The sequence below is a fragment of the Lepisosteus oculatus genome, chromosome 15 (genome assembly GCF_040954835.1).
Source record: "Lepisosteus oculatus isolate fLepOcu1 chromosome 15, fLepOcu1.hap2, whole genome shotgun sequence".
Taxonomy (NCBI): Eukaryota; Metazoa; Chordata; class Actinopteri; order Semionotiformes; family Lepisosteidae; genus Lepisosteus; species Lepisosteus oculatus.
The window spans coordinates 32240113-32265454 of record NC_090710.1 but is presented as its reverse complement, the minus strand read 5'-3'; the positions used below and the strand labels follow the sequence as shown (position 1 = coordinate 32265454).

The 25342-nt window shown below is 44.3% G+C and overlaps 2 protein-coding genes across 4 annotated transcripts in view; one reads left to right on the top strand and one right to left on the bottom strand.

Moving 5' to 3' along the window:
* The window catches only part of gdap2 (ganglioside induced differentiation associated protein 2), a 32989-nt gene extending 25059 nt beyond the window's left edge, over nt 1-7930 (bottom strand). For both annotated transcript variants that reach the window (XM_069178910.1, XM_069178911.1), the window contains exons 1-4: nt 7714-7930; nt 4677-4879; nt 2159-2298; nt 1183-1336 (exon numbers count right to left, since the gene is read on the bottom strand). In XM_069178910.1, coding sequence (XP_069035011.1) covers nt 1183-1336; nt 2159-2298; nt 4677-4858 — 476 coding nt within the window. In that variant the 5' untranslated portion in view covers nt 4859-4879; nt 7714-7930. The remainder of the gene's footprint in view (nt 1-1182; nt 1337-2158; nt 2299-4676; nt 4880-7713) is intronic.
* A 458-nt stretch (nt 7931-8388) lies between these two features.
* Nucleotides 8389-25286, top strand: wdr3 (WD repeat domain 3). Of its 2 annotated transcripts, none has more exons than XM_069179230.1 (27): nt 8389-8524; nt 10505-10702; nt 11033-11242; nt 11708-11826; nt 12012-12090; nt 12325-12420; nt 12886-12981; nt 14670-14771; nt 15016-15113; nt 15836-15934; nt 16262-16492; nt 17484-17577; nt 17766-17867; nt 18289-18374; nt 18874-19012; nt 19644-19700; nt 19812-19912; nt 20129-20240; nt 20473-20607; nt 20700-20750; nt 21265-21330; nt 21773-21865; nt 21988-22038; nt 22421-22464; nt 22573-22701; nt 24427-24520; nt 24983-25286. In XM_069179230.1, exons 2-27 carry the CDS (start codon nt 10529-10531, stop codon nt 25136-25138), a joined length of 2814 nt encoding a protein of 937 aa, XP_069035331.1. In that variant the 5' UTR covers nt 8389-8524; nt 10505-10528; the 3' UTR covers nt 25139-25286. The 2 variants fall into 2 exon arrangements, with proteins under 2 accessions (XP_069035331.1, XP_069035330.1); XM_069179229.1 differs by having other exon boundaries at nt 10500-10702.
* The last annotated feature ends 56 nt before the right edge of the window (nt 25287-25342 follow it).

The following is a 25342-nucleotide window of genomic DNA, read 5'->3' as shown; positions in this document are numbered from 1 at the left end:
TGAACTATATGTGAAAGCAGTCCAAAAGGAATCAGAAAAAGAAAAAGTAGAGGGGAAAGCAAAATATCAAAAGGGAGTAATGGACTAAACAGTAATATGGACAGCACTTGTTCATTTATAACCAAACATTTCAATTAACGAGACTGCATAATTAAAGAGACTGCAAAGTTTATTGCTTCTGTCTTAACAACAAAGCATTATATTCAGTAGTTTTCTAAATCTCAAATATCCAATTATTCCCCCTTCTATTCCCTCCTGATTTGCAATTGCCATTTGTTTTTAGGTGGCTACTGAAAGCCGATGCAGTACACGGAGAGCATGAGGACCTGTGAGCACAGTCCTCTCTCCGCAATCTGTGAATCTTGTAGAGTAGCTTATCAGATCACGGTGCCTTACAGGCCAGGTCGCACCAAATGGAGGAGCAACGCGTTTGTCATTGAAATGACTGCAAACCTGCACTGTGAACTGCACAGCTAGCTGTAAGCAGAAGCAGGCTTCCTCTACCTTGTGCCCAATCAGGAAAAGGCCGAGTCATTTGGGATGCTAAGAGATTTAAGACCTTTTAAAGGTGCTTGCCTTTTCATGCAATGCCCTTTCTTCATAACTACATGACAGCTTTAATTGCATTTCAGTGTAATAGAACAGCAACGGTGGGCTGTCCTTGCTCAAGACATTTTAGCAGACACGGGCAGTTAGGAAGAAAACTAATCTCATTCTGTTTAGAAAATACTAATTTTCCACATCAAGGCTATTATGGCCTCAACATTAATCAGCGATGTAATGCATGGCTTAGTGTAATTAATAAGCCTAACTGTTGTTCATCAGCACAAGGCCTCTTCAGACTGTGCGAAGCTGACTGAATCGTGTACAGTGCAGACTGCGTCGTCGTCCATTTAGGAGTCACGAGGAGTTAAAAGATAAATTTAAATCCTGGCACTGACACAGCAGCTGCGACTTTGAGTAGGGTATAACCATTTTATTACGACGAGGAAGTTATTTAAAGGTTTAAACAGAACTGAGAGGGTAAAGAGACAGTAAAAGGAGACCAGTACAAACAGAGGCAGATTCTGCTGCAAGGAAGGCTGCAGCACATCGGATCTTTCCAGAACTCAGGATGAGCACCTACAGGCGTCAAGCCTGTCCCGAAACCACATCCTGCCCCGTAGAGGCGCAGAGTCTTACTTGGCCAGCTGCATGACGTTCCTGTAACAGTTGTAGAGAGAGCTCTCCGCCGCCGTCCGGTACTTCGCCTTGTATTTGGGCCCGACGGTGTGAATGATGAAGCGGGCGGCCAGGTTGAACCCCTTCGTCATCTTCGCTTCACCTGTGCGGCACCCTAACATGAGCCATGAAAAAACATTCGCTTACACATCAGCTGCTGTATATTTAAACACCTCTGGGTGACGAGCAAGCACCAGATGAAGCAGATAAAAAGGCAATACAGAACCAAACCCAATAACACACAATCTATTTATATAATTTAGCAAAGAATATTGACTTATTCTTTAAGACTTTGTAGATAACACAATCCAGACACATGATGCACCAAGATATATATACACACACATTTTCCCCCTTTTTTAATTTCTATCTATTGCTAGAAATAGTATGAACAGTGGCGTGACATAAAAAATATTTTTCTCATAGATTTAATATCTTTTCTTACGTTCGATTGAGTTTAAGATTTAACGCAGAAGACGTTTAAATGGATTTCTAAAAAACAGAGAATAGAATAAATTATTCACTAAGCGAATAAAACACGGTACCACTTTGCCAGAGGAGCTTAATAAACCCCCTCTTAACAACTGCTTTGTCTGCAAAACTCTCCAGACTGGCCGCAGGTGTAATGGCATGTCTTCCAGAAAACGATGAATTCCACCACCAAATGCTGAATGTTTTTTCTAGGATGTTAAAATCCATCAAGTCCAAGAACAACAATTCCGTCCAATAAGATCATATAATTTCAATGCATCACAGAAAGAGAACATAAGAATCCGAGTACAGACTTTCTGTGCACATCACAAGATTGTCCTTCGTTTTTTAAGCGGTCTGGATGACAGCTCAGCTTAGTTTCCAAACTAGGAATTTGAACTCTCTGCCTGCAGAAGGACGCGAATACAACCAGCAGAATCCCACTCCTCAGAGCCGCCCTACCAACCTTTCAGCTTGAGCAGCTCCTCTTTAAGCTCCGGGCCCGCGTGTCTGTGAATGCTGTCAGCCACCGGGTTCTTGTCCGTCAGGGTTTCATTGCTTGTGTTCACAATGGCAGTGCAGTTCAAGAGAGCCACGTCCCCGTTGCTGGAAAAAAACCAATAAGGCAGTAAGACAGAAGTGGGAGCCCCTGAACGTGGACGCATTCCTGACCTCTTTCAGATGCACAAGGTAAGCATGTTTGGCTCTGTCAAAAGCATTCTGAGCCACACTATTGCTTATTTATTGATTCCGAGCTGGAACCATTTTTTTTTTGGCTTTATGTTTTACGCACCAATTATTCCAGAATCATAACAATTGTTCAGTTCCTTTGCTTTTTTCACAGAAAATGATACTTGAACCTGAAAGGCAGACATCTAGTGCATTCAACTATCTTGTGACTAATCCTGGCACTGTGTCATCTCTTCCAGGCCAGCCTGCGAGGAGAGCTATTTAAACACTGAAACAGTCGCATAGCTTTATGTGGCATTGGTATGAGAGAAAAAAAATGTGTGCCTGAGATACAATGAAAATTCCTGTAAATCGCCATTTTAAAATCACATGGGATTGTGTTCAAGATAAAATAAATAACTGTACCAATATTTTATCTATTTCAAATGTTCTTTTTTATTTCCTGTAGTAAAAAGTGAAATCTGGCAATTAAAGTATTACTTATGAATTGTATTTTTGGTTCAAAGCCAGGTTTTTAATTCTAATTTAACATTAGATCAGAAAATAAAGGGCTTCAATAACAGGCACTAAATAAAAGATTTGGATTTTAAATAAAATAAAAACAAAAGAGAGGGATATTTTGAGTTTATTGATGTGGATCAATATATTAGGGGGATTGCGCCTAGCTCTGTTGGTAGAGTGTGAGACTCAATCTCAGGGTAGTGGGTCTGTTTTCTGAAAAATCTGAAAAAGCAAATATAAAGATCTATTTTCTGCTTTCAAGTAGTACGTCCCCATTACAACATGTGACCCTCCTGACCAATACCAGCGCTACGAGCAGCAGCACAGACTCATGGGATTACCACATGTTTTGTCTTGACACTGAAAGTGAACCGGATTTGTTTGCCAGGCCCAGAAAATACAGGTTCACCTGAAAGCTTTTAAGTTATCAAGCAATTTTTGGGAATAACCCTTATATGAGAGAGAGGTTAAAGAGAAAAAAGTTTTGGTTTACCAAAACTGTTTCCCGAATGGCTTGGCCTTTTCCTGATATGGGTGCCAGGTCCTCTGTGTTGGAGGCTGGGCACAAGGCTAGCAGCCCTAATTATTTTGCAAGACCTGCAATTTATGACTGCACCACTCGAAAGAGAAGAACAGACAGACATTTAACATCACAAAATTGCACAAAACAAAAGTCTGTAATTGACTCTGGCGAGAGAGAGTCCCCTCTAAAAACAACAGAAAAGAGAAAGCTTGGAACAGAAATCAATCAGTTACAATTCGCCAGATGCTGCTCAGGTCCATGCTTATATTGTCCTTGAAATGCACGAATGCTTGACCACTCCAGTCTACACACATTTTTCAACGAATGCAATGAATGATAGGACAATTCCTACAGCAAATCAACTGAGAAAATAATATTCTCAGCAGACTGATGATTCGAGCAGAACCAAAACTGAAGAACAGATCCAAACATCTGACAGCATCTATCTGTCGAATCAACAGACGCAAAGATCACTGTGCTTTACACACTGCTTTACAAGGGCAATCTAGCAGACATGAGCTGACAGCTTCTCTAGCAGATAAAGTTTGTCAGTGCACTCTGCGAGTTACTACTCTGTGGCACAGGGCATCATGAAATGCATTTCAAATGGATTTCAATAATGTGACTGGTCTCAGATTATTCCAGTTAAATGATTAAGGCATACAATGACATTCTTCGAGAATTATTCCCACATTCAGCGTCTAACGTGTAGCAGCAGAGCTTGTTAATAAATTAAAGAGTTAAGTGTTGCTGTGGACTTTTAGTGAGGCCCCTTATCCTGATGCCCCTTGTGTCCTGGAATGCAAGCTTGAGCTTGACTGATAAGCAGCACCTCTCGGGACAGTGCTTCCCATGATGCACGTCCACCTCTGGCGTGGAACAGAGCCACAGGCACATCTGGACGATGGTCCAGATCATCTGAAGACGATCAACCAATCCGGGACCTGTAGGGCAGGGAGACCCACTCCACCTGGTGACATCACAGCCAATCACCAGCCACGTTTCCTCCTGTTCAAAAGCCCGTGCACCTCTCTCAACTCACTTCTCTTCCCTGAACCGAGACCGCCACATAACGCCACTACTGCTGGCGAAGGCTTGGGACTTAAACTTGTGTCTGAAGCGCAGAGCTGAAGAGAGACTGGGAGGTACGGTATACAGATGGAGCCATTCAAAACGGACGGTACAACCCCCGTACACAAAGTCACAAAGGCACAAAGTCAGACGGCGCCGAAGCGTGGCCGGTCCAGAATAAGAGAGCGGGCGAACTTACAAGAGGATGATTTTCCGGTTGATGTCGTCCCTGTGTGGGAACGGCGAGGAGGGGGGCCTGTCCTGGCCGGCCCGGCTGCGGGGCCGATGGCCGTCCGCCTCATCGCCCCCCTCCTGAGGCTGGTCCCAGCCGGGCAGGGTCTGGACGTCCAGGAACTGCGAGCGCGCTCCCAGGGGGTCCATGGGCCGAGCCGCCGCCGCCGCCTGCCCGACAGGGGGAGAGAGAGAGAGACGGGGCCAGTGCAGGCAGCTGGGAGACGTCTGCGAGCAGGGCCGTTCTCGCCAGCACCGCCCCGCGAGAGAGGGCTCAGTCTGCACTTGCCCGGACGCCGAGAAGACGAGGCCGAAGGTTTGCTCTCCGGCTCCAGAGGGATGGAAACAAACTGGGACTCGGAGACAGAAAAGGACTGGACTCCATAAACACACCATAGCTGCGGTGTTGACCCAGCAGGCATTGTGGGAAAAAAGGAAGCATACTGCAAACCTAAGACAAATAATTGCACCTATTAATAATAATAATCTCTGTTCTCAAAGAAATGTTTTGTCTTAGATTATGTAACCTTGATTATTTAATACATCTCAAGCTTCAAGTGCTGTTCCAGATGTAATCATTCCAAACCAGCACTACAGATTTTAAAGTCTCAATTCTTGTGGTGAAAAGAACAGGGATAATTAGTACATAGACATTTAGGACTATTATTAGGGTATTTCTCTTGACATAGTATAACATTGTCCCTTTAAAACTCTAAAAGCCAGTAGGTATCATTTATCACAGACACAATGAAATCCACCTTTTTCTTAGGCAGGTTGTGTTAAGATTGTCCATTAGGCACCTTAGTCATAAATGCCAGTGCATATATATATACAGTATTTATATAAAGACAATCTTACTACAGTAGAGATATTTTTGTTTAGGTTTGTTTAGCTTAGGTTTCAAACTCTGACTACCGGTGTACCAAGAGTTACAGGAGTTAAAGAATTAAAGAACTATTTAGGCTGCATTCTGTGTGGTTGAATGAGCTGTTATAAAGTCAGAGAGCTATAATAAATTAATCTGTGGCTCTGTGAATGCTCTTCTCTCTTTCACAATTTGCCAATCCTATCAAATACGTATTTCAAGATAGTACTAGAATTTTCCTGGCAGATAAAGTGGCTAGTTTTAGGTTTTCAAGAAAAATGCGTACACTGTACTTGTTCTCTTAAGACAAGATTGCTGCCCTGTGGGTTTTCTGCATTAGAAGTGACTAAGATGAGAAAACTCTTAGAATAAATGTGTCCTATGACCGATTTGTCTAACAAATGCTGAATGGGCAGGAATGGCCACTGAAGCCTTTGTACATTCTTATAGAGAAAGATGACCTGCTAGAATTGTACGTTAACACAAATGAAGATAAAAAAGAATCTAATGTAGATCTAGACATTTTTATATCCACCATGTGAAAAAATATAGTGTTTGCAGATCCTCTGAAGGAAAGCCTTCTGCATAATGCAAATTAAAACACCTTGTGTTCTCAAACTACCCAATTTGTAACACTTATTTCTATTTCTGCTCTTTTCCATCTGTGAGGTAAAACGGTCTTGTGATTTATCCACTTTCCAAATAAAAAGTGGAAAATAAAAACTAAATGCTCAACTAAAAAAAAACTAAATGTAACCATCAGACTTTGACGTATTTCATTTGATGGCTGGCCAGCTCAGAAACAGTCACCGAGTTACAGCACACCAATGAGATTTTAAGGGCACGCTGCACAGTAAACTTATTATAGCAGCAAAACAGAAACACTTTCATTGAGCCTTATTTACTTTGTAGTTGACTCAGAAATTCACCAAATCCAATCTTAAGTGACCGACCTCCTTGACATTATTATTTGCAGAGTACAGACACGCTAATTACACCAGTGCAGTCTACCGAACCCCACCCTGTGGCACATCTCGTTCAGCTCTGCCCCTTTCTTGCCCAGCGATGGCATCTAGGTGGAGCAGCGCCTGCTCCAGAGTACGACTGCACAGTCCCACCTGGGGCTCGAACCCGCAACCCTCTGGTGTGCAGTTCAGGGTCCCCTACACTGTTGTCATCAATAACCTATGGTCTGTTAAAAGCAGTTCTATTAACCGTGAAAACACTGCGAAGACACGCACAGTACACATGTCAATCCTTTAAAACGCTAGGGTCTGCGTTAAGCGTGCTTATTTCCCAAACGTATACAAATAACCTACGTAAATGTAGGTTAGCATTGCATACCACATGAAATCACTTTAAAATAGTTTAAAGAGTAAACGATTTTACTAGAATGTTACCATTCGTGCTTAAATAACAGCCACCTCGGATTAGTTTGCTCTTACACAACCCGGATTCAATGCTATTTCACTGTTTCCTTGAAGCTCTCCACCCAGCTACAGTATAAAATACGGTGATTTTAAAACTTCAGAGCTACAGCCTTCATCGTGTACTGTGCGAATATGCAGACGCACATTTGTTATGTCTTTACATCAAAACACTACGTAGTTTCCCTAATCTTAAAACGGGCACGGTTTGATTATCATTAGAAAACGTCATTAAAGAATTCCAATAACAATGAATTGGGGAACAGCTCTACAACCCTGGGTTTTACAAGGTACTGGTTGTATCTGTTTGTGTAGGTTTTGCGGAGTGACGGCGTGCGATTTTTACGTAAAACAGTGAAACTTTATAACGTGTTTCCGAAAACAGCTGCCTGTTTCCGAAATGCAGCAGTGTCGAATGCTCGCTTACTGAGCCTCTGGAATAAAATACGCGCTTGTAGCCATGAACTCACTAGTCAAAATTATTATTATCATTATTAAAAATATTATTAAAACTCAGCTCAGCCACACTGACCACTGAATGACTTGTCTGCCACCATTATATGCTGAAATAGCAGGACTCCGTATGTAGCATTTTACACCTTGTGTAATACAATTTATCAGACTGCGACGATGGGAATTTTCTCTTTCATTGTATCATCCCAAATCTTAATTGCAACAGAAATGTAAAGAACACGTTAAGAGGTGGGTCTTACCAGTCTTTTCTCCAAAATACTGTAAAAAAAGAATCTCTTGCGAGTTCAAAGTTGAATTGCTCTTAAATTAAAACATTTTTCCGGTCTTCGTAACAGTTACGCAAACGGCGCTGAGTTATTTTTTTCATATCCTTCTGCAAAAACACAATTTGGCAATTATAATCCCCATCACATTTACTACAGATACCTGCTGTGCTCCCAGTCAGATGATTCACAATAAAAAAACTTCATCACTTCCTAAAAGCACAGAGGTTAGGGATCATTTAGGTGGTACTCACTAGTCTAAAAACACACGCCATTAAACCTCACATAAAAATCAAACTCTTAGCCATCTGAAGGATCCATTTTTGAATATGTGAAAACCTGATCTTCATATTTTCACTCCTAAATTCATGTCTATCGTTTTAATATTCCGTTTTTCGTTCCCTAATGAAATGGTAATTGTTCTACAATCTCTTCTGTAGCAAATAAAATAACAGACCAGAGTAATCAAACTATGAAACACATCCCGCACCAGAAAGTGAAAAACGAATAAACAGCAAGAAAACACAAAGTCTGAAATGAAACACAAGGTGTGTGTATATATATATTATCATAAAATGCAGTAATATAAAAGGTTATGCTAGGTATTGTGATGCCATGCCGCATTCTTAACTCATTTGAACGATTACAGAGTGATCGACCTCAAACGCCTCCCCAGGTTCCTGGTTCGGTGTCTCGGCGCAGGAAGTTCGCTCCGAGCTGGTAGGCTTGTACAAGATAAATACCCGCAGTAGACGAATTAGAGCACGCAGCCTTTCCACATCACAACGTAAGTGATAATATCGCCTTTATTAAATTATCGTGCTGAAATATTCTGAACGTTTTCTGTTCTTGGCTTGCTCAGAAGGCCTTGCTGTGTTACACACGTGGGTCCGTCCAGAGCCTGTGGGCGCATGTCTTGAGTTTTCACACTGCAGTGTGCCGTTGCTGTATAGAGTGAATGCGCTGCGTTGTGTGTTGTTGCTTTCCTGAAGTTCGTTGTTAAACACAAGGCACAACCACATTACCTGCTGGTCTGTGTTTACCCTGAGCACTCAGTTCAGTAATTGAGCCGATATGGACCTAATGATGATGGTTGCGACTTGGAACTCTCTGATTGTTTTCATTTCCTAAACGCGAAGGAGGTTGTCTTTTTAAGTATTACGTTTCTCGGGCGATTTAAAATCGCCAAGCTTTGGGTCGATAAAAAGCTCGGCAGAGGTTCTGTCCAAGCAACCTTCTGGCCGAGTGAAGGATTCGCTTTAGAAAAGACCTCCGCTGAAATTGAGATCCCAAATCGTAGGACCGGGATCGGTGACCTCACTGCAGGACTCAGTGTGATTCTAGCGATAATACTGCTTTCCATGTGGGTGTGCTTGTATTCCGCTCACTGTTAGTCACACCGCAGACTCTGCTGGCTGTCAAGTCCCGGCGACCTTCCAAGAACCTTTATGTCATGATTGATATTTCTTGTAACCGTGAGAGCTATCCGTCAGCTGCCCGGGGGACGGTGCATTTCTGCTGTATTTGCTTTTCTTAAAACCCGAGTACGTTAAATGTTTTCCATTGGATATGTACTGTTTGTTTCCCGTTGAGACGGGAAACGTCTCTCCCTCTGGCAGTGCTCTGCGACGCCTGCTTTAAGTCACCTGGTTCTCCTTGCTCGTTCACGGCGGAGGCCGTGGCCAGTTCACCCCAGTCATGCTCCACACCTGCAGAACTTCAGTCCCCTGCTCGATGACATGGTTCAGCTATTCAGACCACTTGAGGTTCATCCCTTCCAGCCACTTTAAATCCTCGTTCATATCAAGTGAATTGACAGGAGGATCTGTCGCATCATTATCCAGCAGCCATATCCCCCTGCAGCTCACAACTGACAGCCTACTGAAGCTCAGCAGGTGTGAGCCTGGTCAGTACCTGGATGGGAGACTCCTGGGAAAAACTAAGGTTGCTGCTGGAAGAGGTGTTAGTGGGGCCAGCAGGGGGCGCTCTCCCTTCGGTCCATGTGGGTCCTAATGCCCCAGTATAGTGATGGGGACACTATACTGTAAATTTGCGCCGTCCTTCGGATGAGACGTAAAACCGAGGTCCTGACTCTCTGTAGTCATTAAAAATCCCAGGGCGCTTCTCGAAAAGATTAGGGGTGTAACCCCGGTGTCCTGGCCAAATTTCCCATTGGCCCTTACCAGTCATGGCCTCCTAATAATCCTAATAATCCCCCTCTGTGAATTGGGTTCATCAGTCTGCTCTCCACCCCACTGAGAGCTGGTGTGCATCATCCAGGTGGGGCTGCACATTGGTGGTGATGAGGGGATCCCCATTACCTGTAAAGCGCTTTGAGTGGACTGTCCAGAAAAGCGCTATATAAGTGTAAGCAATTATTATTATTATTATTATTATTATTATTATTAGTGCTCTGACTGAGCACAACTTTGAATGGCCAGTGACCAGTGTTTCTTTTATTTTTCAGTTGGGAATGGAAATATATTCTCTTAATGGCTTAATTCAGTGACTGCCTTGAAGTTCCCCTTGTTTCTGAAATACTTACTATAGTGATAATTTCGCCTATTATGCATTTCTGTTTGAAAGGATAACCATGAACGGCTAGATCAGCCACATATCAAGCAGTGCCGAATGATTTTCTTTTTGGTGTTGCTGTCTAACTACCTCTTGGTTGGGTGCAGCCCGGTGCAGCAGGTTATTGACGTTTGCAGCTGGCTCCTGCTTGTGTCTGTGGTGTTGATTTTCTGCCTCGCCTGCGGCAGCTCAGCGCGGTGGCCGAGCCCGTGTCGCCATGGGGCTGACGAAGCAGTACCTGCGGTTCGCCGCCAGCGCTGTCTTCGGCGTGATCGGGAGCCAGAAGGCCAACATCGCTTACGTCACCCTGAGAGGAGGAGAGAAGGGCCGATACGTAGCTGTCGCAGCCTGCGAGCATGTTTTTATCTGGGACGTCCGCAAAGCAGAGAAGGTGAGGAGGGGGGTCGTACAAGCACTTTCCTTTTCCTGACGAGCCTTTCGTTTTCTTTTCTGAGGGAAATATGGGACACAAAAGATTCCTCTAGTCCTGAAACTTTGTTGTGCCACAGTATTGTGAAGAGGTCATCTTAGCTTTCTCAGTGTTTGGCACAGAATATTTCAGTTTTATGCACTGCTGCCGTTTTCATGTTCGGAAGTTAGACTTCACTCAGAGAAACGTTTTTGTGATGCTTTGATTTTGTGAGATCTGGGTAGTTTTTTGACAGTTCGGAAGTCTGAATGGGTTATTGTGGCAAACGTCAACCCTCTCCTGCCTTTTCAGGTCCTTATTCTTAAGGGGAATAAGCAGGAGGTGACCTACCTCTGCCCTTCTCCTGATGGCATCCACTTGGCCGTGGGCTACGAGGATGGCTCTATTCGGATCTTCAGCCTCCTCGGTGGAGAGAGCAACGTGTCTTTCAACGGCCACAAGTCGGCTGTCACTGTCATTAGATATGATGAGCTCGGTGCGCGACTTGTGTCAGGTGCCAAGGTAAGCTAATCGATTACAAGACACCAGTTCTCTTTCTGGCCTTTCGCCTTCTGCCACTTGCGCACACAGGCAAAGAAGCCAGGCCTTTTCTCTGCTGTGCTCGTCTTTACAACCCTCCTAGATCACAGTGCTCTCCTCAAACGCTGTTCTTTAAATCCTCTAGATGTGCTTTATGTTCTGTTATCAAGCCTTTGTTTTATAGCACGATGCATTAACCCTTCCTCCCATTTGTTGGGATATGAATTTTTATTAAATCAGATTGAATCTTAGAAGTATGCAGTTACGTTCTCTTTAAGCCTGTGCAGCCATCACACTGAAACTGTCTTTGAAAAAGTAAAGTTATAACATTCAGTATTTTTTACAAAGCATTACTGCTTTGTTGTAGTAAGTCCCTGGAGCCTCTTCATTATAGTGTTTGAAAGTGTGCGTGCAGTAAACTGAGCCTGGGCTTCCTTTGCACTTCAGGACACCGATGTGATCGTGTGGGATGTGATCAATGAATGTGGTTTATACCGCCTGAAGGGACACAAAGACGCCATCACACAAGCTTTGTTCCTAAAGAACAGGAATCTCCTCGTTACAAGGTAAAGCTTATTAAAGCCGTTGATTTAGGGGGATCTACAAATTTAAACCTCATTATTTTCTGTTAGCAGTCTGCAGACTGTTAAAAATATTGTGTGCACTTTAAGCTTCTTATTTGCTCTGCTGTAATAGTCAGTGATCATAATTATGACTGTGTTTTGCCTTACTATTGCTGTTGTTATTTCAGTTCCAAGGACACTTTTGTGAAATGGTGGGATCTGGACACACAGCACTGTTTTAAAACCATGGTTGGACATCGCAGTGAGGTGAGGCTTCCTTTTATCGAAAAAAAACTCTGAAAATACATCGACAGGGCACAGATAACAGGCGTTGTCACTGATATTTCTGTCTTTGTTGTGGTTGATCCGATTTATATATAGAACTTTTTACTTGAGCTTTTGTTAATTAAAATAGTTTTGATTGTTTTCAGGAATAGTGCTAAGATGTACTAATGTGTGCACCCGGAGTGAATTGATTGTTGAAACCTTTTCTGCTTGTAGGTTTGGGGAATGGTGCTGCTAAACGAGGAGAAGAGGATTGTCACTGGCTCTGCCGACAGTGAGCTGAGAGCTTGGGACATCACTTACCTGCAGGAGGTAAAACAGGCGTTAAAGCTGATTATGACAACAGCCAGCCTGTCTTCGCCTTCTTTATGTTTAAATGTAGGAGGTCCAGTGTGGAGTTTGTCATGATTTAAATAGTTATTTAATAAAAATGTGCCAAAAAGGTAAATGCTCTCAATCAGGCAAACTGATACTTGGTGATTTTTTTAAAAAGTGAAGCAGAACATATAAAATTCTCATCATCATGTCCTCGCTGACCGCTGTTTGATATTCCAGCGTGATGTTTGTATGCTATGAGCAAGGTTTCTGTTTATGTCATCTTCACAAGACCTTGAGTAGGATGGTCTTTATATTCTGGCTTATAAGTGATTTTATCCATGTTTCTGTAGCTGTTTGTGTCGTTGCTTGTTCAGACGGGTTTCAACATCTCCCATGTGGCGAGCTAACACATGGCACCAGTCCTGCTGCCGCACAGTAATGCATCTGTTTCCATCTCAGAACAAGGAAGAGGGGGAGCCGGAGGTGAAGAAACCAAAAGCACTGCTGGATGATCGGGATGACCAGGAAGAGGAGCTGGATGAGAATCCAGCAGAGGTAATAATAATCATTCATATTCAAACCAATTAATTATTAATCCAACCTCAATTTCTAGAATCGCTTTATCCAGTACATGGTCACGGAGGACCCAGGGCCTTACCCAGCAAGTAACGGGGGCAAAGTGGGGTACACCCTGGATGGGACACCAGTCCATCACAGGGCACACAGACACGCACACCCTGGACGGGACACCAGTCCATCACAGGGCACACAGACACGCACACCCTGGATGGGACACCAGTCCATCACAGGGCACACAGACACGCACACCCTGGACGGGACACCAGTCCATCACAGGGCACACAGACACGCACACCCTGGACGGGACACCAGTCCATCACTGGGCACACGCAGACACGCACACCCTGGTCGGGACACCAGTCCATCACTGGGCACACAGACACGCACACCCTGGGTGGGACACCGGTCCATCACTGGGCACACAGACACGCACACCCTGGGTGGGACACCAGTCCATCACTGGGCACACACAGACACGCACACCCTGTGTGGGACACAGTCCATCACGGGACACACGCAGACACGCACACCCTGGGTGGGACACCAGTCCATCACGGGACACACGCAGACACGCACACCCTGGGTGGGACACCAGTCCATCACTGGGCACACAGACACGCACACCCTGGGTGGGACACCAGTCCATCACTGGGCACACACAGACACGCACACACTCCACTCATAACTGGGCCAGTTTTCCCAGAAGCCAATTTACCTGCCGGGATTTGGACTGTGGGAAGAAACCGGAGCACCCGGAGGAAACCCACAGGAACACAGAGGAGATGCGAACTTCAGGCAGACGGCACCCCGGGACCTGAACCCGGGGTCAGCACTGTGAGGCACCAGTGCTAACTGCTGCGCCACTGAGTCACCAATAAAAAAAAAGTGCCATGGTATCTGTAAAGACCAAATAGTCAGGATCTCATCCAAACGTCTCTGGCCACCATAGTGGAGAATTTATTTGAAATGAGAGAGGAGAGAGAAGAGAGAAGAGAGAGAAGAGAGAAGAGAGAGAAGAGAGAAGAGAGAGAAGAGAGAAGAGAGAGAAGAGAGAAGAGAGAAGAGAGAAGAGAGAAGAGAGAAGAGAGAAGAGAGAAGAGAGAAGAGAGAAGAGAGAAGAGAGAAGAGAGAAGAGAGAAGAGAGGAGAGAGGAGAGAGAGGAGAGAGAGGAGAGAGAGGAGAGAGAGGAGAGAGAGGAGAGAGAGGAGAGAGAGGAGAGAGAGGAGAGAGAGGAGAGAGAAGAGCATCACCTACTGGTCCACCAGTAGCAGCACCACAGTCTATGTCCGTATACCACTGAATATCTTCTTTGCATTCTTTGGCTCTTCATTGTGTTGATTTAGGCTTTTTGTCCAGTTAGAATTTATTGGTTTGAGAAATAAAGGACACATTAAGTTCAGGCTATTACTTGAACGCTAATAATCTCAGTTCCCTGCTTGTAACTCTCGTGATTATCTAGGCATTGATTTGCCAAACATTCACAACATTAAACTTTGCAGTTTTAATCCTTATATGTATTTGTATATTAGTTCCTGACAAAATCTTTGCATCAGTATCATTCAGTATATTTTCAAAATGATTTTCCAGATTTGTTTGTTCAGCTAAACAGTTGCTCCTGCAGTATGATCTTGGTTATTGTTATTAACACGATCTTTGTCTTTCAGCGAATCTTGAGCTGTCAGAAAGCTGGATCAGTCCTGAGGGATGGAAGAGACAGGGTTGTGACCATGACAACTGATTTGAAGTCCAGAATGTTAGCATGTCATGTGAGTCCCATCTTGTCTGTGCTCTCCAGGACTTTAATCAGACAGAAATACATTCTTCATTTCCTTACATCAGCTAAAGCCAATTTGCGGACTCAAAAAGTTTTTGTCCTATGGTTTTTATTCATTTCAGTCAGCTTCAAACATCCATTAGCTTTTCCTTTTGCCATTTCCAACCCCAGAGTGTTTGTGAAGGCAGAGTTTCACAGGGCGTGCACTGAGAGGATGGGGTCTTCTGTCATTACAGGGAACTGATGCAATTCTGGAAGTGTTCCATGTCCTGTCAGAAGCCGAGGTTAAACGGCGACTAGAGAAGAGAATGAAGAAGGCAAAGAAAAGAGCTAAGTGAGTTGCAGTGAAACCAGTAGGCTGTATTTTAAAACCCTCCCCTTTTCTGGATCTTCAAGATTAAAATGCATCAAGCTCAATGCTTGCAGATCCCTTATGTATGCAATGCCTATAGAAAGTGGACACACGATTTCTAAAGTAATACATTTTGTGACCTAAAAGCCTGAAATCGAGGCCCATTAAATCAGAATTTATTTGATCTTTGTTAGCCACTTTGCAAGCTGAGCTGGAGTGGTTCTGTAAGTAGGGAAGTGCAAACACGGCCCTATCTAGGTGTGGAAGTAGGGAGCTGCATCAGCATACAGTATGTAGCCTGCGAAGCAACAAGTAAAGGTTCTGAAGAAGGCTCCACAGTCGAAACATCACCTTTACCTGTCCCATTGCAAATCTAGTGTGCTGAGTTGGTACAGACCTATCCAAAAAGAATAAACGGCTGTAATTCACACAAAAGGTGCATCAACCAAGTACTTTCTGTACGCGCTGTATAGACAGTTACACACTCTGTACCCTGTGTTCAAAACCTAGGCTCAAGGAGTGGAAAAACAAGGGACCTTGCACTTGAGTTCTTGTCCATGTCTTTCGAATAAAACAACCCTGATGTCCACACTGGCCTAAAAGCCAGCCCCCCGGTGTCGTGTTTAGCGGAGTACTGCAGCAGGGGTGCAGGGCAGATCTGGGGAATGCAGCGAGCAGTGGCTCTGACACTGGACTTGTTTCAGGTCTCGGGACGGGAAGGAAACTGCCGAGGAGCTGGTGGAGAGGAAGCTGGAGGATGAGATCCAGAGACTGACCCACATTAAGGCCTCTGCCAAAATCAGGTCAGTCCAAAGGCTGGGAAGAAACACTTCTCCTACTCGTATTGCTCAACGGTTATTCGTTTGGATTAAGCAGCACTTGAATTAATCACCAAAGTGATTATCCTATAAATGTTATTCCTCTCTCCTTTTCGAATATGCAACAGGATATCTGGACTCCAGAAAAAAAGGTGCTCTTGCTGAATACAGCATCGTGCGGTTTTGACCTGCAGACTTGTAAATAAATGAGTTTCTGAACTTTAACTTGAATCCTGACCAGCCAGCTTGCCTCCATCCGATCGCTTTGCCGTATTAACAGCTTCGTTGCGTTTTTTTCCCTGTTTCTTTCAGGTCTGTGGACTGTATTTTGTTCCCCACGGGGGAGCTGAAGGTGGCTCTGCTTCTCCAGAACAATACAGTGGAGTCATATTCCCTGAAAACCACCGAGAGGAATCCAGAAGGCACTAAAACAGCTCGCCTCACCCTGAGCGGCCATCGCACTGATGTGCGCACCCTGGCCTTCAGCTCGGACAATATCGCCGTCCTGTCGGCCTCCGCCGAGACCGTCAAAATCTGGAACAGGTGAGCCTGCTGGGGGCGCATAGCTGTATTCATCCAGACACAAAGGATTCAGAAACATGGAGTGTGTTCCCGCCACGTTCGCTGCGGTAATCGCAGATTCTCAACTCCGTGCGCAGGGTTCCTTTCTAATATTTCAAATATGAGCGTCAGTTTTACTCCGAGTGACACAGTTAGGCACAGGAGGATCAGCCCCAGTGAAATCAAGCTGCATTTCTCTACAGGCCTCAGGGCTGATGTGAAGGCTGAATGAACAAAATGGAAAATATTGAAGCTCATTCAATCCAACAAAACAATGCATACAGATGCATGTCTTGTGATCTTTGTTTGGGGATAGGGCAGGGCAGGACAGTCGTATTGAACGGACGCTTCTGAGAAGTCCCCTTACACGCAGGACATTATTTCATTCAGTACAAAGCACTCGGATGTTTATTGAAATGCATTCTGGGTTCATTTAAGGGCCAGCGGGTGGTGCTTACACATCATTGGCTCAGAGTTTATCCATTTTAAAAAATCAGAAATGTAGAACATCGAGAGCCTTTGAATTCAGAAACATCAGAGGCACAGGCAGGGTCAGCCCCGTGAACCTCTTCAGGATCCACGGTGAAACGCGCACCTGAGGGACACGAGGGGAAATGAGTCAGAATTGACTTCACTGTGCAGCGGAGACCAGCCGGCACCTCTGTACACAGAGGGCGGTGAGAGTATGGAAAAGGCCACCCCGTCAGGTTATCGAAGACAGTATCGCGTCATCGGTCCTTTCAAGAAACGAGCTGAACGAGCTGAAGGGGCTCCTCGGATCAGTGCGCTGCTGGCTGCCGAAGGAGTTTGTACAGTAGCTGCACCTGTGATCCTCGTGGCCTGGATGGTCTGCGCTTCTCATTTCCCAGGGCACAATGTCATCAGTAAGGGACAGGACGAGGCTGTTAAGGTTCTTTGAAAGTGGCTGGGTAATACAGTCACATCTGGAGAAAAGCTTTTGTTTTTTTAATAGGTCGACTCTGCAGGTGATCCGCACGATGGCTTGTGACTACGCGCTCTGCTCCCTCTTCGTCCCCGGGGACCGGCAGATCGTGATTGGCACCAAGGTACTGTCTCCTGTGGGGGGTGTACAGCTGAGTCCCCAGAATCCTTTATTTATTTATCCCCTTCGTGACCTGGAACGGTTTTGTCAGAGTGAAAACGTGGGGTTTATTTGCAAGACAAGGTTGCTGCCATTTGTGTGGCGTTTGTGAAGCCTGTCGCGTTCAAGTCCTGTGTGTGGTTCTGTCTTCAGAGTGGGAAGATCCAGATTTTTGACCTGGCGTCCGGCAGCCTTTTGGAGACCACAGACGCCCACAATGGCGCACTGTGGTCCATCTGTCTTTGTCCAGATCAGGTAATCTGTGCATTTTTTATTTTTGCTCTAAGACAAGAAAATTGAAAAAGAGGAATCTGTGTAATAGCTCCAGAGAAGTTTGTCTTAAAAGTTTTTAGTCACATCTACATTCGCCACTGGTTAAGTCTAACAATAATTTTCTAAAATCTTCATTCCATATTTGATGTTTCGTGATTGACTTGAATTGGAAAAAGTAATTCATTTTTTTCAAAAGAAAAGGCAAAAGTGTTATGGCAATTTTAATGATATTAATTAAGAAGTTTTAAAGTTGATGTGATCAGTCTTCGTTGCCTTTTTAATTGCATGACTCTCTTGGTCTTGGTCTTTAAAAGTGAAACGTTTGCCGTACAGTGCTGCTCAGACAGGCAGTGTGGGGTTGCTGTGCCTGTCTGGGCAGCTCACTGTGTGTGTTTCTCTTCAGAGGGGCATTGTGACAGGTGGGGCTGACAAGACTGTCAAGTTCTGGCAGTTTGAGCTGGTGAAGGACAAGGAGTCTGGACAATCAAAGTAAGAAACAATCGAATTTCCTAAACTACACCATGGCAATAAAAGCCCATAAATGTCCATCAAATTATTTTCACAATACACGGGGAATGTTCTTTCCTGTTCATGCACTTAAAAGGAGGTTATGATTCAAACGCTGAAGCTTTTGAAGTATTTAGGTTCTACCACGAACCTCACCTGGTACCAATTTAATCGGTTTTGTGGCGTCCTCTGTGGTACAATCCTAATGACTCTTTGCATGCGAGTGTTTTATTTGGATGTGACCCTCACCTGATTCAGACTTAGTAAGCGAAAGACAAATTCTTGGTAGCTTCAGTTCAATGTTGTTTTTGGATAAGAATACATTGAGCCGATGAGGCTGTTTTGAAACGCGTGAAGCCTGTGGAAGCTGGCGTTCCAGAAGGGCAGCGAGCTTTTTAATCCTGCGTGTGCGGGGCGTGTTCCCCTGTCACAAGTCTGGGGCGCGGCCTGTGTGACCTCCCTGCCCCGTGTGTGTTGTCAGGAGGCTGGCGGTGAGCCACACGCGCACCCTGCAGCTGGACGAGGACGTCCTGTGTGTGCGCTACAGCCCAGACCAGCGGCTGCTGGCCGCCTCCCTGCTGGACTGCACCGTGAAAGTCTTCTACGCCGACACTCTCAAGGTGGGAGCAGAGAAACGTTTCTCCCAGAGTTCCGCATCGCTAACAAGGTTTCAGTGTAACTGCGACAAAAAAGCAACGAATGACAATAAAATTAATTAGGGCGTCTCCAGGACAGCAGAGGCCTGAATGCACGTTGCATACTATAGTATGTTAGATGTTTTTTTTTTCTCCCGTTATATCTTCGTGGTGAGTACTGGATTTGCAACTCAGTGTGATCCAGGAAAGAGCATTATCAGAGCACAGTCGGCATGAAAGGTAACCGATAATCCCTTGGCAACAGCAGAACTTCAGATCTAGAAATGCCTTCCGGTTTGTATCTATTAGGCGAGTCATACAGTGGCGTTAAATGACTCTTTGAGTGTATACTAAGGATTTTGGTCGAGCTCACTTAAGATTTGTGCTTGATTAAGCATTCCCTACGTCGGACCTCCTTGTTCTCCTCTTTCTCCTGCTGTATAATATATTGTTGTATTAAGGATAATCAATATTTTTGGTTTCTGTATGCCATTTAAGCTATTTCCTAATTAAATGTTTAAAATTTTATTATTTTGTCAGTATTTTAAATAATTAGTTTGAGCCTGAAAAAACATGCTGCTGTTTATTAACTCTCTCTTTTTTTTTTTCCTTATAGTTTTTTCTGTCTCTCTATGGACACAAACTACCTGTGCTTTGCATGGATATTTCCCATGTAAGTGCTCGTTTTTCTGTTGTGTCATTGTGTTGAAGGATGTGTTGAAGTCATGCATACAACACTTTTTATTTTACCCATGGAGTTAAAAGTCCTTCTATGTTGTTTTAGGATAGCGCTTTGATAGCTACCGGCTCTGCGGACAGAAATGTCAAGATCTGGGGTCTAGACTTTGGAGATTGTCACAGATCCCTTTTTGCCCATGATGACAGGTATGAACATGAGTGTCTTTTAAACAGAAGAACTAGTACAGTAGGCGGTAATACGTTTGTATCTACAGAGTGCACTATTTATGCAATAGAATATGTTATTACACAGTATTATTTTTATCATACTTCTATTTCTTTCCTTACCACAATCCAGTGTTTAAAAGTCAGGAAGACATCCTGAAAGGTTCGGTGATCTGATTTCTTTTCTGTCTTTTGCAGTGTCATGTTTCTGCAGTTTGTCCCTAAAACCCACCTGTTTTTCACCGCGGGCAAGGACAAGAAAATCAAGCAGTGGGACGCTGACAAGTTTGAGCATGTGCAGACGCTAGAGGTGATGATGATACAGTGTCTAAAACGACGTGTTTTTCAATTTAAAGAGGGTTTAAAGGGGGTTTTAAGAAACAGTACATTTTTGCAAAGACTTTCTGCAGAACGCAGAGTCCCTATTTTGGCCTACATGTACTGGTTAGTACCTCCCAGTGTGTGCTGTAACAGGCTGGCGAGCTCTACAGAGTGCGGGAGCCCGGCTGTGTTTCAGGCAGCGCTGTCTTCTCTGTGGTCAGGGTCATCATCGGGAGGTGTGGTGCCTGGCGGTGAGCCCGAGCGGCGATTACGTCGTGTCCTCTGCTCACGACAAGTCGCTGCGGCTGTGGGAGAGAACCAGGGAGCCCATTATCTTGGAAGAGGAGAAGGAAATGGTGAGGGGCCGTTTGAGACGATCACAGACCACAAGGGAACAGAAGCAAAAAATAGCTCACCTGTGCATCTCTGCTTCTTGTGTGTTTTCAAGGCAAGAGAGGCGGAATATGAAGAGAGCCTGGCCAAAGGCGATGAGCCAGTGGTAAGAGTCTTAATTCTTCCATTTCCTCTTCTGTTTTTGTGCTTATTTTATGCAGAATATTCTTGCTGTGGTCCAAAGTAATATTTTAGAAACGTCACAGTTTGTAAAATGACATATCGCAATTTCTTTGGCCCATTACAACTGAATTAAACTATGAAGTAAGCAGAGTAATACAAAATTGTGAATGTGACAACCTTTCTCTATTGGAATAAAATATTTCACAAGGCGCAATGTGAGATACATGAACTCCGAACAACAATTGAAAGTGATTTTGCATTGTAAATAAAGAAAAATGTCATGATCTTGACTTAAGAGTTCATAGCCTTCATTTCATCCTTTCGAGTGCGAAGGACAAATGTTTGTCATCGCGCTGGACGAGACCAAGGGGACCACAGATGCGTTCTGAAAAGAGGAGCTTTCGGGAAGTGCTGTAGCCCCAGCACTGTGAGCACCCATGTGTTTGAGCTGAGTCTCTGGTCTCGCACCCGCTCACTGCCTGCGGTTCAATCCTCAGGTTCCAGGGGAGACCCAGGGTGAGGCAGGCCTGGCTGGGAAGAAGACCATTGAAACTGTCAAAGCGGTGAGTCTGGATACAAACCACGAACAGGGCTGTCTGGCCCCTCTGGCTAGTAGCTAGCAGTTCAGAGGATCTCAGCCGGTTGTTTCTTTCAAGATGCCTGGGTATCGGCTGGAGCAGTATGGCTGAGCAGCTTGTCCCCGATTTCTCAGTTTGCAGCTCACTTCCACTTGTGTTTGCTTGTTCAGGAGTGCCGTGCTAATTGTAGCTTTTCCACTTGCATGTTCTGTACAATTCCTACTTGTTGCCGTTTATGTATTTCCTAAGTGCGTGTTGAACTGGGACGTCTTGTCACTGGGTTCCCACGTGGTTGTCATCTTTGCCTGCGTGTCCAGAGCGATGTGTGGGCTGGGCTTGCTGGGCTTGCCACGGGCAGCGCTGGTTGTGTTTCGCTGCTGCAGCTGCTCTCTGGACACGACTGAAACGGACACGGCTCTCTCCGCAGGCTGAGCGCATCATGGAAGCCCTGGAGCTGTACCGGGAGGAGACCAGGAAGCTGGAGGAGCACAGTGCAGCCTGCAGCGCAGCGGGCAGAAAGGTGAACTTTCAGGTTATTCCATTTTGCTTGGTGTATTTTGAGGATTGGTGGTTCAATAATATGCTTTGCTGTTCTTAAATAGTAATGAGAATTAACCTACGTATTGTGGTTTTTTTTTAAAGTTACCGCCGCCTACAATGAGCCCCATCCTTGTTGCTTTTGGAAACATCTCGGTAACTATGAATATCTTAATTTCTTTAAATGCGCATATTTTGCAAGAACTGCGTAGCTCGTGAGATGTGACAATAAGTGTTTGTAAACCTCATGTCCTGATGTCCTGCTGCTTGATGAATTTGAGGGCTGGTTGAATGCAGCTTCATTCAACTGCACTGTTACGCTTGTGGTCTTCTGTTACAGGTGATGTGAGTTTAACTTTGTGGTTTATTCAGGTTAATCAGGTTTCAATGAAATATATGGTAATAATATACATCTTGACATTTTTTATGCAAAGAGTATACATTTTTAATGTGTTTTTAATCTAAAAAATTAATTCTATGCTGTTCTTAAGAAGTTTTTTTTTTCTTAACCTGAGCCCTGTGTTCTTGGTTTTTTTAGCCCTCTCAGTACGTCTTAGATGTGATCAGGAAAGTCCGATCCAGGTAGGAGAATATTTTTTCGAAGTCCAGTAAAGGATCTTTATCTGTGCCATGTCTAAGTCCAGTCTCCGAGTCGCCAATGCTTCAGCGTGTTTTGTGCGTTCCCACCAGCGAACTGGAGGAGTCTCTCCTGGTCCTGCCCTTCTCCTACGTCCCGGACCTGCTGTCTCTCTTCAATGAGTTCATCCGCGACGGCCTGGAGGTGGAGCTCGTCTGCCGCTGCCTGTTCTTCCTGCTCAGGTACCCTGCGCTCTGAGTCGGCTTCTTACTGTAGATCCAAAGGCACGAGAAGCCCTGGCGTTTCAGGACCGGTTCCAGGACCACCTGCCTGTATCAAGTTCAAATCTGCTGCTTTAGAAATAATGGAAGATATATAATGGAGATGTTATCCAGGTGATATTGATGATATTAGAATATTAGAATATAGACGTCCGGACTCCAATCAGATAGAGACTGAAAGTCTAGTCATCTGGACTGTCAGAAGAATGGTAGTTCTGCTGTTTGTGTTGGATTACGGCACAGGTGTCAGCGTTGCTGCCTCGCAGAGCTGGGGCCCTGGGTTCAGCTCCTGGGGTGCTGTCTGTGTGGAGTCTGCATGTTCTTCCCGTGTTCGTGTGGGTTTCTTCTGGGTGCTCCAGTTTCCTCCCACAGTCCAAAGACATGCTGGTGGCTTGGCTTCTGTGGGAGCTGGCCCTGGTGTGTGTGAGTGTGTGCCCTGTGATGGACTGGGCGTCCTGTCTAGGGGGCACCCCACCTTGCGCCTCTGCTTGCCGGGATAGGCTCAGGCTCCCCCGCGATCCTGTACTGGATAAGATGGCTGGCTGGATGGATGGATAGTTGTGTTAGGATTCTGATTGCAGGAGTATTGTGACATCGTAGAAGTCATAGAAGAGGAATGTGGCACGGATAGAATGAGAAACAGTTACAGATTTCTTTGGAAAGACAGGCAGGACAGAAGAGGTGGTGATATGGTACTACATATCAAAAATTAAACTCCAAGCTAGAGAGTAAATACAGTAGAATCCACGTGAGATAAAAACTTGTTCTTAAAAAGGTTTTTTAAAGGTCTTTAAAAATATAGTAGGTGTGTGTGATCAGTCACCTACGGCAGACATGGGCACAAGTAACTGATGTGATCGTGATGGTGGGTAGCAGAGGTGATGTTATATTAGTGGGAGGTGTCAACTTTGCACACATACACCGAGATATTGTAATGGAGAATACAGAAGCTGAAACTGATATGATTTAAATAGCTAATGATTGCTTCTTAACCCAGTTTGTAAAAGCACCAAACTAGGAAAGAAAATCTTACTGCTCCAGTCTTTTAATCAAAACAACGATGTATGGATAAAAAAGCAGATATGACGGATCCAAAGGGAAAGTGTGATATTAGAATATTGTATCTTTTTATGTATTCTTTCAGTCTTTAAAACATGAGTTAAAAACTGGAGTTCCTGATTTTATCAAAGCGGAAAGAAGCTTGCAGGTGCTGAGGCAGAGTCATTGGGAGAGAGATTGTCTATATGCTATCCATAGGAGGATCAGAGCTCGTTAACCAAGGAGAAACTGCGTAATCTTCAGCGGCACAATTGTTTTTGGTACAGTAAGAAGACTAGTTGAATTTGCTGTACTGTGAAAATAGGTGGAGTGGCAAACACTCTGTAATGACACAAGGACTGGTGGTAACATTTGGAAACTGAAAGTAAAGTTATTTCATGTGGAAAATAGGAATAGCTTGTTTTCTCAGAGCTGTGACTGTCTGGAACAGGCTTTCCAATGAAGTTGCTGAAGCCCAAACTCTAGACACTTATAAGAAAAAGCTGGAAAAAAAAGAGGTTTAGTTCCACTTAGCTGTCAAAGGACCCAACAAGCAAGACTGACTGAATGGCCTCCTCTGATTTGCATTCTGGTATTACCTTTGTCTTTCATTACAAACTAGCGAAATCATGCTTGATGTTTCTTCAGGATTCACTTTGGGCAGATCACAAGCAGTCAGATGCTGCTGACAGTGATTGACGATCTGAGGAAAAACACCATCTCTAGAGTCCGACAGATAAGGGTGAGCCCTGTGTTCCCGTCTGCCAGTACTGAAGCGATCGTTGAAATCTTGTAAATTTACTTTGTAGTTGTTAAAGTTTGCAAAACTGTTTCAGGAAACAGACACTATATGGTTCTTATTGAGAGTGCAGAAAGTGAAGAGGCAGTAAGAAAAAAATACTGCAGGGTTTTTCAGTGCTTTCAATTGTAGATGATTAACCAGTTTGTGTTGGTATTATTATATTGCCAATATTTTATGCATAGATATGAAATAAGGTCAGATATGTGATGAAGGTTTGCTGAGATACACCTGCATTTGGTAGAGAGTGGGTAGTCATACATTAAAATGTTTTTTTACTCTTAGTCAGGTCTCCAAACAAAGTACCAGCAGTTTAAGGGTTTATGAGATATTTCTGTGCATTTGTGTGAAAGCTTGTGAAGAACTCTCAGCAGGAGATCTGACACTGTCCTGCTTTTCTGCCAGGATATTCTCGGCTTTAACATAGCAGGCCTGCAGTTTCTTCAGCGGGAGATTGAGAACAAAGAAGACGTGACTTTCTTTGCTGACGCTACAGACCGGTTTGAGGAAAAGAAGAGAAAAAGGAAGAAGAGGGAGCGCGCCATTCTCACTGTTGCATAAGCTGCCAATGAAGTATTGCCTTAGTTTTTTACTCTTTGTATACGAATCCTTCAATAGTCACGTCCTTAGTCTGACAATGTGGAAATACAAGTCTGTTCCAAGGAACTTCATGTCTTGCTCACTTAATTACAAGTTCTGATTGGCAAAATGTTTTTGACTGGTCTATCATTGTATACGGTGAATGTAACCCAACTGAAACGTTGA

Excerpts from the sequence above, each read along its gene's own strand:
- wdr3 (XM_069179230.1), top strand. The coding sequence starts at position 10,529 with ATGGGGCTGACGAAGCAGTACCTGCGGTTCGCCGCCAGCGCTGTCTTC. Across the intron at positions 15,114-15,835 it reads AAGGCAAAGAAAAGAGCTAA|GTCTCGGGACGGGAAGGAAA; the intron begins GTGAGTTGCAGT and ends GACTTGTTTCAG. Across the intron at positions 22,465-22,572 it reads ATCAGGAAAGTCCGATCCAG|CGAACTGGAGGAGTCTCTCC; the intron begins GTAGGAGAATAT and ends CGTTCCCACCAG.